A 16,605-nucleotide genomic window follows, 5' to 3' on the forward strand; every position below is an offset into this window, starting at 1 on the left:
AATGATTATTGGTTTTCAGTTAAAAATGAGAGCTGGAGGAATGAGCGAATCATCAAAATGGAAAAAGCAGAAGAGATCACCAAGGCCTCCTCGCCATGTAAATAAAGTTTCTCCAGGGACAGAACAACCAGCAACCAGCACTAGTAACACCACAGGTAAGTTGAAATCTGTTTCCAGACACCAGAAAGTATATGTTCAAGAGCCTTTTTTGAAACCTGTCTTTATTTCATTTCTCTTAAGTTGTTTTGCCTTAGATTTTTTTGTGTTAGTTTGCAGTGACTATAGCAATAAAACATAGCTTTTCAGGTCCAGGAGAAAGAGGTTGAAGCAGATGGAATATATATTGATATATATTGAGGAAAGCATAGTCCTGTGGCTAACCGGACAGCAGTTCAGTGCCCTCAGTGTGCCTTACAGTGGTAGTTTTTGTACAAAAGGAAATAGGGACCTGGAGAGGTGGCTGAGGTTATGGGCACCATGTCGTATGGAGGAGCTGGAGGGTGCAGCAGGTACATGGAAGGAATTGAGAACAAGAACGCTTGGAAGAGGAGAGAGCTAAGGGGAATGGAGCCAGGGAGAAGATTTCCTGCAACAGGAGACTGCTGACTTAAGTGACATATTTTGTCCTGTATTCCTAAAGGGGGGTACCAAAGCATGTGGTGCTAATGACGGAAGCGCAAAGGGTGGCTGGGAAAAGTACACAGGTAGAACCGAGGGGTGTGCAGAAACCGAGGTATAAAGGATGGGAGAATGAACAGATCTCTCAGTACAAATATAAAGACTGAAAGTGTGCACCCACAATCCGTGTAATTTCAATAAAAGGCTACGCTCATTGAGAGATAGGGAAATAGGGGGTCACAAGTGTTATGAGAAGAGTAAAGGCCTTGATACGATAAGAAAGTGTGAAGAATTCTGTGGGGAAGAAAGTAGAGGTACCAGCAAGAATACCTCAAACGGGATTGTGCACAGGAAACGGGTACATGCATGTACAGTTTCGTGTACTTTTATTCAGCCTGCAGAAGTGATACAGTCTGTGGCTGGTGCTGTGAGCTCAAGAATATAATATCGAGGGTCTTCTGATTCCTGTTGTTATGTAGGAGTACACTAAATAGTTGTAACTGGTTTTAACTTCTCCTCTGGATATATGAGTCCCTCTGGCTACAAAGCACTCTGTCTCTTGTGCTCTCTACTTTTTGACAGCTCAGACATAAACATTAACAGTGAAAGGAAGCAGACAGTAGAATAGAAACAATAACTGTGTAAAATACATAGTTCTGACACTTACTCTCTCACAGGAAACTGTTCAGTGTAGTGTGAATGTTGCCAAGTGTGTTTCTGCGCAACAGCATGATTGGCTGGAAACTAGGGAAATAATAAATCTGATCAAATTGCATAGAACTTGGAGCATCCATCTGCATGAGAACTTATCTCTACTTAAATCATTATATTTATTTTTTCAAATAGGTGTTAAATTCTGTTAAGCAGCACTATAACTCCTGTAACATTTTAGAGTTCAACATTTAGTTGAATTGTGTTACAAAGCGTGTCATGAATTTTGAACTTGAAGTGCTTTGTCAGCCTGGCTTAGCAGGTGAAGAAGAAAAGATTGCAAAATTAATTGTGTATTCTCTTACTTTTCTTAAAGGTAAATAATGTCCTGCTACTTACTTAAAACGAGTCAATAAAACACCAGTGTGCAAACCCATATACATTACACATGTAAATTCATAACTCAGCTCTGGTTTGTGCCTCTATTAATGTGCTTTGCAGTATATTTTCTCTTTTTAAATGTGTTTTATCTTTTTAAAGTTCTCTTAAGAACTATGAGAGCTGCAAATGTGTGAGTTTCTTTTAAAGGAAAACTTATGTTCTAGGAGCATTTTCTCATATTTAGAAATAGTAAAAGTCTTTCACTGCTCTCTTCCAGACACATTTGAATTCTATTGCAATTCCATTTGTTTAGGGAGAATTAAAGAAACAGGTCTTGCCTTCCTTAAAATTCTCACTTTGGAGGAATGAGTCATTCTTGATGCAAGTCTTTAAAGTGATTGTGCCATTGTATCAAAGAGTAAAGTAGACCTTTCAGACTATTTTCAGATTCCTTCTTTATTATAGAAACCCCCTGCACCCTTTATCTAACAGTGTCAATCCACCTTACTTGCTGAGTCTGTAAGATTTACAGCTATTGTGCTTTAATTTGAAGCACTGCTAGTATCTCACCCGTTCATCTATTTAATTAATTAACACCTAGCAAAAGAAAGCTTAGTTTATCTACATTCTCTGCATTAGTGTGTAACTATATGAGATCATTTGTACTGTGAAGCAGGTGAAGTAGGGATCAAAGTGATTCTTTGTTGCTGTATTCAATGTATGAATTGGTGGCTGAGGGACAGAATTGTATCGATCTTTTTACTTCTGTCTCACCAGCAAGTGGAGTTACTTTCATAGATGCTGCTTCTCCCAGCTCCTCTGGGAGCTCAGAAAATGTTTCATCTGCGGTCAGCCCTGCTACAGACAGTGGTCTGGAGTTGTCCTCACAGGCGACCTCCAAAGAAGACCTTACAGAGCTGGACCAAGTCGCTTCTTTGGGACTTAATCCAGGAATACCTTCAAATGAGGCCAAAGTCACTGAAAATCAAAATCAGCCTGAACTCCAGGTATGTGACTGTAATTGATAAAGAAAAGTTCCAGCTCTAATCAGTTGCAGGTTTAGAACACTTAGTCTCCTTCTGTCTCTTTTTGATCATAGGGTATATATTCTGTTTCAAGCCTTAGGGTCAAAATAAGGCATTATTCACTCTAAATGATTTGTAAATTCACAAACATGCCCATTGGCTCAAAAATTATAACTCTGCAGGCCAGCAGAGTTGCTAGCTAGTTGTAGCTAGTTGTAGTCCGACCAATGCCATTAACCTTAATTAAAGGAGACACTGTTATAGGGAAACACAGAGAAAATCTGCAGAACTTAATATATTGTCTTTAGAGAACAATTTTACTTGAATTTGTAGAAGTTCAGCTGCTGGTATTTGTATATGTGCATTGCTGTCACTGTGAAATCTAACAAACCTGAATGAAAGCCTTTGTCAGTAAGTTTTCCTCTGTGTTGTCTCCACTTCTGCAACAGTAATACCGCTGAGAGGATGGATTAGAGCCTTTCAGAGCTGCATATGTTTTGAATGGTAAAAGTGCTGAGAAGACATAGATAGAAATAGCATGCTGAGATTATGTAGCATCTAAAACCAATAAACGAGCCGAATCCTAGCCTCAGGGGCAGTACAAACTAGTAGGTTGTAGATATAACTTCATTCTTGCAACCTAGAGTTATGTAAAATAGGCAAGAACTAGATGGTAGATAAGAACTAGATGGAAGTGAAAGGGCAGAGAATTTCAGATTATCTAGAGATGCTTTTGAGGTGCTTTTTTCTCTCAAATTTTGTTTTCCTGCTCCTCTTCCATTAGTGACCTGTGTAGTTTTAATATCTCTGAAAGGACCGTGAACAAAATAAGCCTTTCTCTTAGCTTATCTAGTGCATGTTAACTCTTGGTTTGCTTCTTTTATTCTCAAATGACTGATATCAATGAAGAATGAAGGTCTGAGGGAGGAGAAGATCCAGTCAGCTTCTGTCGAGTCTATCCCTGAGGTCTTAGAGGAGTGCACATCTGTAGCTGAACATTCCGACTCTGCCTCAGTTCATGATATGGACTATGTAAATCCTCGAGGTGTACGTTTTACTCAGTCTTCCCAAAAAGAAGGTGAGAGGTGGGCAATGTTGCTAAAGTCCTTTCTCCTTTCCCCTATTCAGTTTCACTTTCTGCTCAGAGGCCAATAAGCTCCTTTTCCTCAATGGGTCTGTAAAGACAGAAAGCGTTCTTTTGTAACACTTGTTAGGCACCTGCAAAAGCAAAGTTAAGTGTGATAATCTGTCTTTTTCCTTTAGGAGCAGCACTGGTCCCGTATGGGCTACCCTGTATTAGAGAACTGTTCCGCTTTCTTATCTCTCTCACCAACCCTCACGACCGGCACAACTCTGAGGTGATGATCCACATGGGGCTGCAGCTCCTCACTGTTGCTCTGGAGTCCGCACCCATTGCAAACTGCCAGTCCCTCTTGGGGCTTGTGAAGGAGGAGTTGTGCCGACACCTATTTCAAGTGAGTCTGGCCTAGGCTAGCATGGCATATGGCACTCAGGGATTAAAGGATCTATTGGAATTTAGTGTTCTGAGGTTTGGCAGGTCTCAGTCTTCAAAAAAGCTCTCTGCTGCATTGCAGTGGGAGTTCAACAATGAAACAGCACTGTTGCAAAGCCAGACAGGTTGTTGCACACTATTTTCTTCAGACCAGGACCAAGAAGGATGAAGGTGACTTGAATGAACTGTTACTGTGGCATAACACTCTGTTTTGATATCATTGATTTTGAGGTAATTATGGATGCAAGTTACCAGCTTAGTAGCAGGCAGAACCTTTGGAGTACCAAGCTATTAACTGCACTTGGGCTGTCTCAGAGGCAGGTCTTCTCCCAAGTTTCTTGTCCACTAAGAGGATCTGTGGACTTCGCAAAACAACGAAGTTTTAGTAGAACAAGTATTACCACAAGCGGAAGGGAATTAAGTGTTTTTACCTTCACTAGCAAAAAGCGATACCAGTAGGTTGAATAAGGGATTATTTTATGAAATACAGTTGCTGTGGGAGACAATATGTGCCACAGTACTGCTACTTATAGTATGTAATGATTAGCCTTTGTAATTCTTAAAGGAGTTTTTTGCTTCTTGTTCAGCTACTGAGTGTTGAACGGCTCAATCTGTATGCAGCCTCCCTCAGGGTGTGCTTTCTTCTCTTTGAGAGCATGAGAGAGCATCTGAAATTCCAGCTGGAGGTGAGTTTTTTGATTATCACTTGGTGCCTAGTAATATTTTATTGGGCTTCAGTTAAATGTGTAAAGCTCGACAATAAGATACGGCCTAAATGTCAATCAGCCTTTGTATAAATGACTCAGTGTGTTATGGGTAGGCTGTGCAGGCCTTTTCTTGTTGGAAAACAAGATGTCTTTGAGACCAGTGTCCTGCACTTCCAGCCTTCATACTGTTTTTTAGAACAGAAAATCCCTGTGCACTGAGAGGTAGAACTATTTGCAACCTTTTTACAGCCTCCTTTGGAACGAGCCATCATTAAAGATGGAGTGTCCTGTGATGAAGCTTAAATCTGTTTCTGTAGTCCTCAAAGCTATTCACTGTCCCACTTTCTTTTTTCTTTCCTTAAACTGAGCTGCCCTGTGTTTCTGCCAGATGTACATCAAGAAGCTGATGGAGATAATCACTGTGGAAAACCCAAAGATGCCCTACGAAATGAAGGAGATGGCTTTGGAAGCCATTGTTCAGCTGTGGAGGATCCCCAGTTTCGTGACCGAGCTCTACATTAACTACGACTGTGACTACTACTGCGCCAACCTCTTTGAGGAGCTCACCAAGCTCCTCTCCAAGGTGCTTGACATGGGCCGAAGGGCCAAGAGGGGAGCAGGGACATGTGAAAGGGAAGCTGGCAACTCAGAGCCCTTATTCTGGGTTAAATGAGCGCAAAAGGGGAGCTTAAGAATGGGAGTGGTTGAAAGATCCGAAACATAGAGTTCAAGGAGGCCATTTAACATTTGGAAGCAGAAGAGAAGAGAATAGCCACGATGCTTTGATAATGTCAGAGTAGATAAACCATGAAGTTTATGCAAGGAAGCTTTGTGTGAAAAGTTTACGGTGTTCCGCTGTATGTTTTAGGCTTCTCAAGCTGCGGGGGAAAATTCCATTATGGTGAGAGAGGCATGAAAGTTGACTAATACTTATATTTTATTTCCCAGAATGCCTTCCCAGTTTCTGGACAGCTGTATACTGTCCATCTGCTGTCTCTGGAAGCATTACTGACAGTGATAGATAGCACGGAGGCACATTGCAAGGCCAAAGTGATGAGTAATGTACATCAACAGGAGAAGGAAGTTGTCAAATCCAGCCCAGAAACCACAAACAGCACCAAAGAAACAAGCAATAGTAAGGCGTCTTTCTTTGATATTTTGATATGAAGCATAGTCCTGTGCTAATACTGCAGATCTCATTTGGTAGCTGACATCGTAAGCTCCTTAAATATATGTTTTCAGTCTTCCTGTCGCATATTTTATAACTACACACTGATGTTAATAAACGTGCTATTTGTGAAGTTTACAGATATTAAAATGTGCCCCTTTTGAAGCTTTCTATAAAGACCACGTCAAGTCTGGCAGTCACAACAGAAGGAGGATATGCTGTGGAATTCATATAGACAAAATACTGAGGCTACTGAGGAATCACAATTACTGGGGGGAGCTCCTTTGGATAAGCACATGTTCAGTTTAGAGTAATCTGTTCATTATTTCTCTGTTGCTAGCTTTTTCTCTGGCTTAGGGATTTCTTTATGTGTGGGGTCTTTTGTTTTCTAACCGTTGGGTTTTTTTTTTAAACAGATAATGAGAGAATATTCAATGAGGGAAAATCTTTCAGTACAGTCTCGGAGCCAGCGGGGGCATGTCCTCCCACCAGTGGGTGCCTTATGGCTGACCAGATGAAGGAGAGCTGCATGGAGTTGGAAGGAAGGAGTGAGGCAGGTAATTGTCTCTGCGCTACCCTGACACTCAGACTGTGTGTGCGCCGAGAACGGTCCTGACATTTGCTGACTGGTCCTGCTATACTATGGACCACTATAGTTATTGTGTGTTCAAAATTTAAGAGGAGATGCACAGTGAATATTTGTTTATTGTATGTGTGCTATATATGGTTACTAACTGTTGTATTTCTTCTGAGGGAGGGTTAGATCTGGTGGGTCACACTGGGGCAGAAGTGTGTGAAATACATACCAGTGCATAGTATTTCTGAGTAGTCAAGGACTCTCCAGGGGGATCAGTGATGTAGGTGATCAGAATAGCCAGAAAAATTAGTCTTGTGGATGTTTGAAATCGTCCAGGACAAGAAACTACTATGCAATTATGCTGAAGAAAATGTGGATGGGAGGAATGTAGTAATTGCATAGTAGGAGTATGACTGCCGTTTGCAGGGCAGTACGTTGCAGCAAGGCTCCATGACTGAAAGTTAGGATGGGACACTATAGTGGGCTGAGTGTTACTCTGGGGATAGGTTTGGCTGTAATGATGCTTTGTCTTTCTAGCGGAGAAGAGTATCCCCAGGAAGCCTACACGATTTTCTTGTATCCTTCCAAGCTCCCAGGAACTTATGCAGATAAAGAACAAAAAGAAGGTATGATTTGGAATATACTACAAATAGGTCTTTGACTGTTATCCTTGTTTCCCATCCCATATGGGCTTTGTGAGACTAGTTATATCTCAGAAATTCTGAGTTCTGGTCTCCACTAATAAGAACTAAATAGTCACTGAAAATCCTGCTGCGCTTATCTGTTATGGTTTAGCTCTGCTAAATGTTGCAAGAGGTGTTGGTGAAATTTTGTTGCACAATTTGTAAGCGAGGTCCATCTGATTTCTGACTGGGAAATTTGCTGGATCTTTTTTGCCTTATATGGAGATAATCAAGTACTTTAATCAGAAAGGACAAGTTCCCTACTCTTATCAAAGCTGTAAATGGGGAACATACCAAGAGGCCTGTAGTAGAAATTAACAGTGTAGCCTGCTATTTAGATTTGTTTATTCCCATATTTGCTTTATCGTAAGGATCACTGAAAAGATTATCTTGATTGTGGCAAAACCTTTCTTTTAGTCTAGACGCCTGTTTCTTTGAACATCATTAATTCAAGCTGTAGTCTAAAATTTGTACAGCTTTTCCATTCCCTGAGTGATTCCAGTCTAGATCTAGTGTTGATAAAGGTACTCCATGCTGATGGCTTTGTATTTATCTCTGCTGTCGTCTGTCAGACATCAAGTGCTGGCCTGCTTGCTTACCTGCAGAAACAGCAAATGAGTAAAGGCCGTATGGGTTACATGGGACTGGAGGTTTTGTTGGTTCCTTGTTTTTTCCATTCACAGATGTTCTTTATACAGATTTTGTTCTCTTTGCACGTGTACATTAAATAGTTAGATTGTTTAGAAAGTGAGAGATTACTAAATTTCATTATGAAAAGTACACACATTCTGGAAGAAACATCAGTGGCCATAGTGTTCGTGAGAAAAGAAGCTAGATGATATAATGGAGAAAGAAGTTAATATCTTTGAACAATTCATTGGTGATAAAGAGAAAGGTTTATGATTTGTACCTGACTAAAAGCCTCCTGGCTTGTCTCTCCTAAAACAGGTGGTTTTATTTTGCATTACTATAAGGGAATGGTGGTCATATTTGTTTAAGCTTGCTTAAATAAAAATACCGAAGACAGTAGAACAGATCTCTTTCTACTGCCATACTGATCAGTGCCTTGTGATCTACTCTGGCAGTTTATGGATCTGAATGTAATTTAAGCATTGATTTCTCTTTAGGAAGTCTGTTGGAGTGCTTAGGACTTTGGATCTTTACCTACAACACAGTGCTACAGTGGAATAAGGCTGACTGGCTTCCTGAGCCACAAGAACAGTGAGGGGAAATGGCAGAACAGCCTTCAAAGGAGCCACAAGTTTTGGCATTAGTTAATTTCTAAGAAATTAATATTTATTTAGTTCTTGTTTCATTTGTAACCTTTTGCTTTGCGGTAAATCTAGCTTTCATGGCAACTTTGCTGATGGACTTTGTGTGAAAGTCCGTTGTTGAGAAGGAAGCCTGCATAGTGCTTCCACTGTTCTGACTGAAAACCTCTGATAATGTTCCAGCTTTACTGTGCTGGAAAACAAAGTTGGAAGAAATCAAGAGCATTGCCAATGGCTGAGAGTACCTTAAAGAAAGTTCCAGGTGGTCCTAGAAAAAGGGCAGTGCCTTACGCTAAAGCAGAGGGCAGAAGGATGTTTGTAAATCTCTGTTAGTTTGCCTGGGGAAGATCCTTTCCTGACCCTAAGTCTGCTAATGGTTTTGTCCTGAGCGTGTAAACAGGCCACACAAAACATTCAGCTGAAGTAGTGCTCATGCCAGCGTGGCACCAGCATGTTCTGCTTCCTTTAACCAACCAAGTACTAAACATTACCACAGCTAGAAGGAGGGGAAAAAATAATAAAAGCAGAAGACAAAAGATGCATCAAATAGAAAGTTTTCTTTTCGTGTTTCCAAAGGCAACGACCAGAATCGCAGAGGCACAGGACTGGCATGGCTATAAATGCAGTGCAAACTGCCAGCAGTCTGGCCTGCTTTCAGGTGGTCTTAAGAAGGATAACCAGTCCACAGAAAGCCCTAGGGCTTGGGTTACAGGATTTGCAGCTGAACAGAAGTGCTGTTCGTGTCATACGGTCCCTTCAGGGCTGTTATACCGGCGCCACAAACGTTTATGATTTTGTTAAGCCCTCACTGGGTCCTTGTGCACTCCGTGCTATTTCAGGGTCTGTGTTGCACTGCGATTTGAGGGTGTTCATGCAGGCAGGGGAAGCAGAGAGCAGAGGGCTGGTGGCATCTCAGGTACGGGCAAACCCAGGGGAGCTAGTAATCATGATGGTCACGAATTTAGTTCACTAGGTCATCTCTGGCAGTTTGATCGTGATGGGAGCTAACAGGGAACTGACATTTATTCTGGTGCCTTAGTAAAGTTCATATAGTTATTTGTGCTTTTGGTTTTTCTGAACACCACCAAGAACATTCAGTTAACCCTTTCTTAGTCAGGTGTTCTTTTACACTGATCTGGTGCCTCAAAACAAGAATTGGGCAGAGCAGAGTAGTTGACTTCCCTTCAAAACCAAACATGCATCTGCTCTTCCCAGCCTACAGATAGCCTTGTCATGCTGGATACCACATGTTTCTGGGACCGTGTCTCACTAGCAGATTATTTTCTACTTTTTAGTTGAAGCCTTTGCAGCACTTCTTCCTTGCTCCGGCTGAGTAAGCGCCAAGGATTCTTGCCGCAGGTCTCCTGGCAGTGAGGTTGATTACAGGAGCCTGGAGCCAAAGGGGACAGAAGAGGGCATGGAGCAGTGCTGCTGTTGTAATTGGGTAGAGTTGATCTTGCAACATGTCTGGGGTTCATCAAAGACCTTCCTCTGCTCTGTTTACATACTAGAGCGGGTGAGGCATTTGGGGTTACAGAGTTAATTGCTTGGTGAAATGTCAAAGCTTTTCAAAGACAGCAGCACATGCTTGCTCTGTCCAGTATTATTTGATAGTGAATCCTTGTGATAAATGAATGTTTTCTGGCCTTGGTTAGCCTTCTTGCTCAATTACACAGTACACTAAACTTGATCATGCTGAGATTGAACTATTTTCTACTTTATGTTTGGTTCAAATGCCAAGAACAAACTAAAATAGAAAATGCACTTCAGGCTTGTAATTATCCGAATGTCTCCTTCAGCTCCTGATAACTGGCACAGAACAGTTCAACCAAAAGCCAAAGAAAGGAATACAGTTTCTGCAGGAGAAGAACCTTCTTGCCACCCCCATTGACAACAATGAAGTGGCCAGGTGGCTGCGGGAAAACCCTCGCCTGGACAAAAAGATGATTGGGGAGTTTGTGAGTGACCGTAAGAACATCGACTTGCTGGAAAGCTTTGTTGGGTGAGTCTCTCTCTGTATGTCTTTAGTCAGAAAGGAGTGAAAGTTAAAAGAGTTCAATGATTTAAAAAAACAACACAAAACACTAGAACAATAGTTTCTGGAGACATTGGATTTGTATCACTTGTTTCTGTATGTACCACCATGCCTTAGTTCTATGCATCTCTTGCATATGGTAACACATTAGATACATATAATAATATGGTACTCCAGCTCCTTTCAGTAAGGCCAGTCTCTGTGAAGACTGGAGAGATTATTACATATGTCATCATCTGTACGGTCGTTGACTCTCTTTTACTGTTTTTTTTCCTGTTCAGGGTATATTTCTTCTCTCTTTACCCTCTCTTCTTTACTGTCTTTTCTCTCTGGTGTCTACTTTAATCCTGAAACAAGCAAGATTGTAGTCAGTAATTTTATCCTAGCTTTCCTATCCTATTTCAGTTTCTCACTGCATTTCATTCTTCTTGTAGAACTTTCAGCTTCCAAGGTTTAAGGCTGGATGAAGCTTTACGACTGTATCTAGAGGCCTTCAGATTACCAGGAGAGGCGCCCGTAATCCAGAGACTGTTGGAAGCCTTCACAGAACATTGGAGGGTGTGTACTTGGCGGGCAGAAAGCTCAAAACTGCGTTCTTTCTTGTGCATCTGCTTGCTGTGATGGGCATGTCGGATCAACTGCTTGTGTGAGCTGACTGTGCCCTGCAGGCAGCAGCTGTTTTGCAGGAGATGGCAGTGGCACATAGATTTTCAGGGTGCTTTTTTTGTCCCAGAGAGATGATTCAGTACTGTAGGTAGGGAAATGGCTGCTGTGGGTCACTGATACTGCTGTTCCTGTAGAACCGATTTGTGCCTACGTTTGCCTTTCAGAAATCAAATGGGTCCCCATTTGCTAACAGTGATGCCTGCTTTGCCCTGGCCTATGCAGTTATTATGCTCAACACTGACCAGCACAACCATAATGTCCGCAAGCAGAACGTCCCGATGACTTTGGAGGTGAGTGTTACCAGGGCAGGCACCTCGCTTCTCTGGGTTTGATAGCAATGTAGTGCGTGGGTTCTTTTTCTTTTTTCTTTTTTCTTTTTTTCCTTTTCCTTTTCCTTTTCCTCTTTTTCTTTTTCCCCTGGAGTCCATCACTCATGTACACAGTAAGCTGGTGTGCAGCACTAGAGTACCATTGGAGAGGGGAGCTGTGGACACAGGGCAGTCAAAAGAAATGTAAGCTTAGCAGACAACTTGCCAAGTTCATAAAGAGGCACGTGTGTGTGTGAGAAAACTGCATCCTAAGACATAGCAAGAACAAGAAGATTGGTGAACTGATTTGGGAGAGTTCAAACCCTGTGAGTGTCAATGCAGTGCTACAGACCTGTCATTCTGGTGTCCAGCCTCAGCTACGGATGTGTTATGTTCTGTCTCCATTCTTTCCATGTGAGCAGAGACAGGGGCTACTGCATACTGCCACCACTTGAAATAGCATTTAGTCTCTGAATGTTGAGACTGAGTGTTGGCGAATACAGGAAAATTTCCTTCTGGTCCCATGAAAAACAAAAGGAGTGCTAATCCAAGCAGCTAAAGCTGGAGATACTAGGAATTAATGTTCGTCTAACTTTTTTTTCAGGAGTTTCGGAAGAACCTCAAAGGTGTGAATGGAGGTAAAGACTTTGAACAGGACATATTGGAAGATATGTACCATGCCATCAAGTAAGAATCAACCTGTCATCTCCCTGTATGCAGAGAGCAAACTAGAGTTGTTTGGTGTGTGAGACCTCTGGAGAGTATGGAAAGAGACTCACCCATCATGTGCCTGTTTGCCTCAGACCAACTACCAGCTCCGTGTGGGGCTGTGATAACAAGCTTGTCACAATGATTGCACTGGATTTGTATCTTTGGATTCCTGCCATGGTATTTTAATCCACAGAGCTTAAGCTAAAGTTAAAAAATACGTTAATTCTATCAACATGCAGAAGAATGGCTTAGCAAGACCAGCACATGTGAAATGTATTGGCAAAGGCTCTGTCCTCCAGAGCTGGGCTTTAAACTTCTTTGGAACCCTTTATGTGGTACTAGAGGTAGTATCTCACCCCCAGGACAGCACTGGTGCTCTGACATAGCATGTTCAGGTCTCAATTTCGTATATTCTGTCTGAGCTCTTCATATGAAGCTGCTGTCTGCACCGACCTCCTCTGCTACCCCTGAAGCTCTTGGCACACTGACCAGTATTTGAGGAGAATTCCTGGTGGCTGAGGCCCTTTTGTGCACAGACTAGCTCTGGGCACTGAGCTTTAATAATAGCTCAGAAATTTAGCCTATCGGTAAACCCAGACCCAGCCAATTTGAAGCTGAGAGGATTACATCTCTGAGGAGGCAGGATATGACTCTTGACTCTCAGCTGGTTCAGGCTGTGGTGGCAGGCAGTGGCTCGGGCTGGAAGCAGGGCAGTGTGATTTGGCTGACCTTCCCTTTTGAGCTTTCTCTGGGAAGGTGGGAATGCTGCCTGTGCTGAATATCCAGAAATTCTGAGGTAGCTCTGGTTTTGATTTGCCTCTCTCTCCTGGGGATGCTCTTAATGTTTTGAGAAGTACTCTGAGAATATCCTCAGACCTTTCAGTTACCTAATGCCTCTGTCCCAGTCTGTTCCCCTTTGTCCTCCCTTCACCAGATACTTCAGCTTTTTCAGTGTTCTATAGCTAAAACAATTGGTGTAACATTTCAGTACTGCTCCATCTCTGATAGATTGCCCCGGAGTCATAGCTGAGATTGAGAAACTGTTTGTTTTCTTTGTATTATTTAGGAAGGGGCAACAAAAAAATTAGACTGTAATCTGTACAGAGTAGTGCATGATCTCTTCAGGATCTCAGCATTTCATTTTTGCGCGCAATTTAATTTCCTGAGACTTTCCAAGTAAACCCATTCACTTGATTCTGTTAATATCAATCAAAAATGCGTTCTTAGAAAAAATAAGCTATTGAAGGCAAGCATCTTTTCCTCTATAATCTCAATAATGATTGCTCTTGTCAAAATATACAGGCACCTGAAACTGGGAAGTGCTTATTTCTTATGCGTAAAACAAGAGGATTTTTTATAGTTGTTGTTAGCGCATGAAACTTACTTCTCTGGCAGCTGAAGCATTTTTGGTTGTGGCAGAAGGACTTCTACTTTACAGATTGGTTGCAATCTACTATTCTGAGTAGATTTGAGACTCAATTAGTTGGTCATTTGCAGAGGATTATGTCTTTTGCGATGTTACCCTAGTCTAGGGAGTATGTATTTAGGCTTGATATATTTTAACCTGGGATTGCAAGTACTATTGGGCATTTATCATAATTGTTTTATCATTGTATAGCTTTACAGCAGTTCGAGTAAGAACTTATGATACCCTGCTTATGAATCTGGTTTCTTGATTTACCTTTAATTTTTTACTACTTGCCTTTCTCATATTTGCTTTTGGCATAATATGAATATTTGTGTAATTCTTCTATAAAGGTACTCATGCCTGCTGTTGACTGCAGTGGTATAACTTCTTTTTCATTTGGGATTAATGAGATATGCAGAGCACTCTTAAAGGGGTGAGAGTTGAGATGGGGGGGTGAAGCTATGGCATTGTGCTGCCCAAAATTTCCCATTATTTAGCTGCAGTATATGTTGCATTTTGCATTTGTAGTGTTAAGTAGATGCTTATTCAATGCTATCCTTGTGTGGGTGCTGCTGAGAGGCACCAGACTTGATATCTGGGATATGTAAGAGGGGCGGGGGAAGCAGGCAGGCCTAGGAGAACAGGAGTTTCAGGAGCTGGCAAAATCACTCCGGAGTAGGTATTGCTTAGTTTTAGGACCATGTAATGAAAGGCTCTGTGTAAATGTTACATTTGGCTCAGAATGAAAATTCATCCTTTCTGCCTTGCTCCCTTGCAGAAATGATGAGATAGTGATGCCAGAAGAACAGACGGGCCTGGTGAAGGAAAACTATATCTGGAATGTCCTGCTACATCGTGGTGCCACTGATGAGGGAATATTTCTCCATGTGCCTCCTGGAAGCTATGACCATGACCTCTTTACCATGACGTGGGGGCCAACCATTGCAGCACTTTCTTATGTTTTTGACAAGAGCTTAGAAGAAACAATCATCCAGAAGGCTATCTCTGGTTTCAGGTAACTCTTGGATTTGTGAAGACCCAGAAAAGTTAAAGCATCAGGCATTGTCTCCTGTTTACCTATAGAGACATCACAGTGAATATCAACTGTTAATTTTCCTTGCATTTGAAAGGCGTTTTATTGTGACTTAGGGTCCTCTGGTTTTGTTCTGTCTTTTGTATCAATTGATCCCATTGTAGCTTGTTTTAGTTGCCACTCGCTGTTTGGCTTGACTGCTGTGTTGTAATAAATCAAAGTGCCTGGGGTATGGATTTTTTAGACCCCAACCTGGTTGCATTTTAAAAACCTGCTCACATAGCTGTGCTGCTTAGAAGTGAGAGGAAGTAAGAGTCACTCGTAACTTACACAGTGATGCTGGCAAAATCTCTGTATATGAACAAAACCTCTTATGTATGAGGCCATAGCTGTGGCTGAATGGAATGTGGAATTTTTTCTTTTTTTTTTCTTTTTTTCTTTCCTAGATGACCAGTATTCAAAAAAACTTGCTCTCCGTGAGAAACTGTATTGGAATGATCTTTGGTCACTCTTAGATCGAGACCAAATGATGCCTTAAGAATAGTTTTAAAGGTCTCTTAATATACTGCTGTAGCCATGGTCTCTGGGAAACTAGACTTTCAACACTACTGCCAATCTCAGCAACTGTCTCTTATGTCAGGACAGGAGATGAGTTATATTGGCTCAGGTGCAAGTGGTCTGTCTGTTTAGACCCACTTCTTGAAAGTGAACCTTGCATCAGCACAGACGAGTGTCAGGACCTGTGGATGAGGACTGAGATTATTTGAGGGACAACAGTAGACTTGGTACATCAGCATTCATTGTGAGTGGCTGGAGAGGAAATTCTGAAGTGTCAACAGAGAGACTCCTTGATTTGCTGTCCTGTAGACAGACCTACCTGTGCTGACTTATTGCATTACTTTATGTTTTCTTCTTTCCCCAGGAATTGTGCAATGATTTCTGCTCACTATGGCCTTAGTGATGTGTTTGACAATCTCATCATTTCTCTCTGCAAGTTTACTGCCCTCAGCAGCGAGGTAAGTTTGCAAAGAGGGGAAAGAAGTATGAATTTTGCATGTCACAGCTCTCTTCTTCTGGTAAGCAATAGTATTTACTTATTTCAGTTATCCCAGCATTTGTAGGTATCTATCAGCCCCTGCCCAGAGTTTTCTGGAGGAGGAAGTGAAAAGTCTGTAGTGAAGTAGAACTTTCAGGACATGTTCAAGTATGCAAATTTCCTTCTACTCACTCACAAGTGGCAGTTTGTACAGAGCAGAATGCCATGATGTACATGTGTTTATTCCACCTATTTGATCTGAGGACACTTAGATCTCCCTGCGATCATCTATGACACCAGGCAAGTTTATGTGTTTCAGCTATTGAGTATTTAGTTACAGGGCTTATGCAGTGCCAAGATGGACCATTTTGTGAGTTGTTCTTCCAAAATGTAGGGGCTGTGCATTCACCCAGCATAAAAGTGACAGAAAAACAAATGCTTTGAATTGTTGGTTGGTGTGTGGAGTCTGGCAATGAGATTGGCTGTTAGCCCCACTTTTGGCAAGCCCTGAAGACCATTTCCATGGATTGCATGGTGATTGGTATAACCTTTTTTTGCCCGAATCTGTATGTGTTGCATCAGCCTTGTTTCCTCAAGGCGTTTGGTAGTGCGTGGCAGACCATGCTTTGTGCTAAGAAGGCAACAGCAAGTCTTTTAAAGGGTCAGAACTTGCAAAGAATCTCACGGTATTGCTCTAAGAACCAATGCAAGACCCACAGTGAGCAGATTAGAATTGCCACACATATGAAAAAGGGAAACAAGATCATTCAAGACTGAAAGCATGGGAGTAAAAAGGTTAAAACAGGTGATTTTT

The 16,605-nt window shown here is 41.7% G+C and overlaps 1 protein-coding gene across 1 annotated transcript in view; it reads left to right on the forward strand.

The window, feature by feature from the left end:
* GBF1 (golgi brefeldin A resistant guanine nucleotide exchange factor 1) overlaps nucleotides 1-16,605 on the forward strand; it is a 48,322-nt gene that overhangs the window by 16,473 nt on the left and 15,244 nt on the right. Inside the window, exons 8-22 of the mRNA XM_009866307.1 lie at nucleotides 20-155; nucleotides 2,428-2,657; nucleotides 3,585-3,753; nucleotides 3,939-4,150; nucleotides 4,776-4,874; nucleotides 5,284-5,478; nucleotides 5,844-6,030; nucleotides 6,480-6,620; nucleotides 7,178-7,266; nucleotides 10,394-10,596; nucleotides 11,064-11,187; nucleotides 11,460-11,585; nucleotides 12,208-12,290; nucleotides 14,501-14,737; nucleotides 15,678-15,771. Coding sequence (XP_009864609.1) covers nucleotides 20-155; nucleotides 2,428-2,657; nucleotides 3,585-3,753; nucleotides 3,939-4,150; nucleotides 4,776-4,874; nucleotides 5,284-5,478; nucleotides 5,844-6,030; nucleotides 6,480-6,620; nucleotides 7,178-7,266; nucleotides 10,394-10,596; nucleotides 11,064-11,187; nucleotides 11,460-11,585; nucleotides 12,208-12,290; nucleotides 14,501-14,737; nucleotides 15,678-15,771 — 2,325 coding nt within the window. The remainder of the gene's footprint in view (nucleotides 1-19; nucleotides 156-2,427; nucleotides 2,658-3,584; nucleotides 3,754-3,938; nucleotides 4,151-4,775; nucleotides 4,875-5,283; nucleotides 5,479-5,843; nucleotides 6,031-6,479; nucleotides 6,621-7,177; nucleotides 7,267-10,393; nucleotides 10,597-11,063; nucleotides 11,188-11,459; nucleotides 11,586-12,207; nucleotides 12,291-14,500; nucleotides 14,738-15,677; nucleotides 15,772-16,605) is intronic.

The sequence above is a fragment of the Apaloderma vittatum genome, unplaced genomic scaffold (genome assembly GCF_000703405.1).
Source record: "Apaloderma vittatum isolate BGI_N311 unplaced genomic scaffold, ASM70340v1 scaffold18723, whole genome shotgun sequence".
NCBI classification, from domain to species: Eukaryota; Metazoa; Chordata; class Aves; order Trogoniformes; family Trogonidae; genus Apaloderma; species Apaloderma vittatum.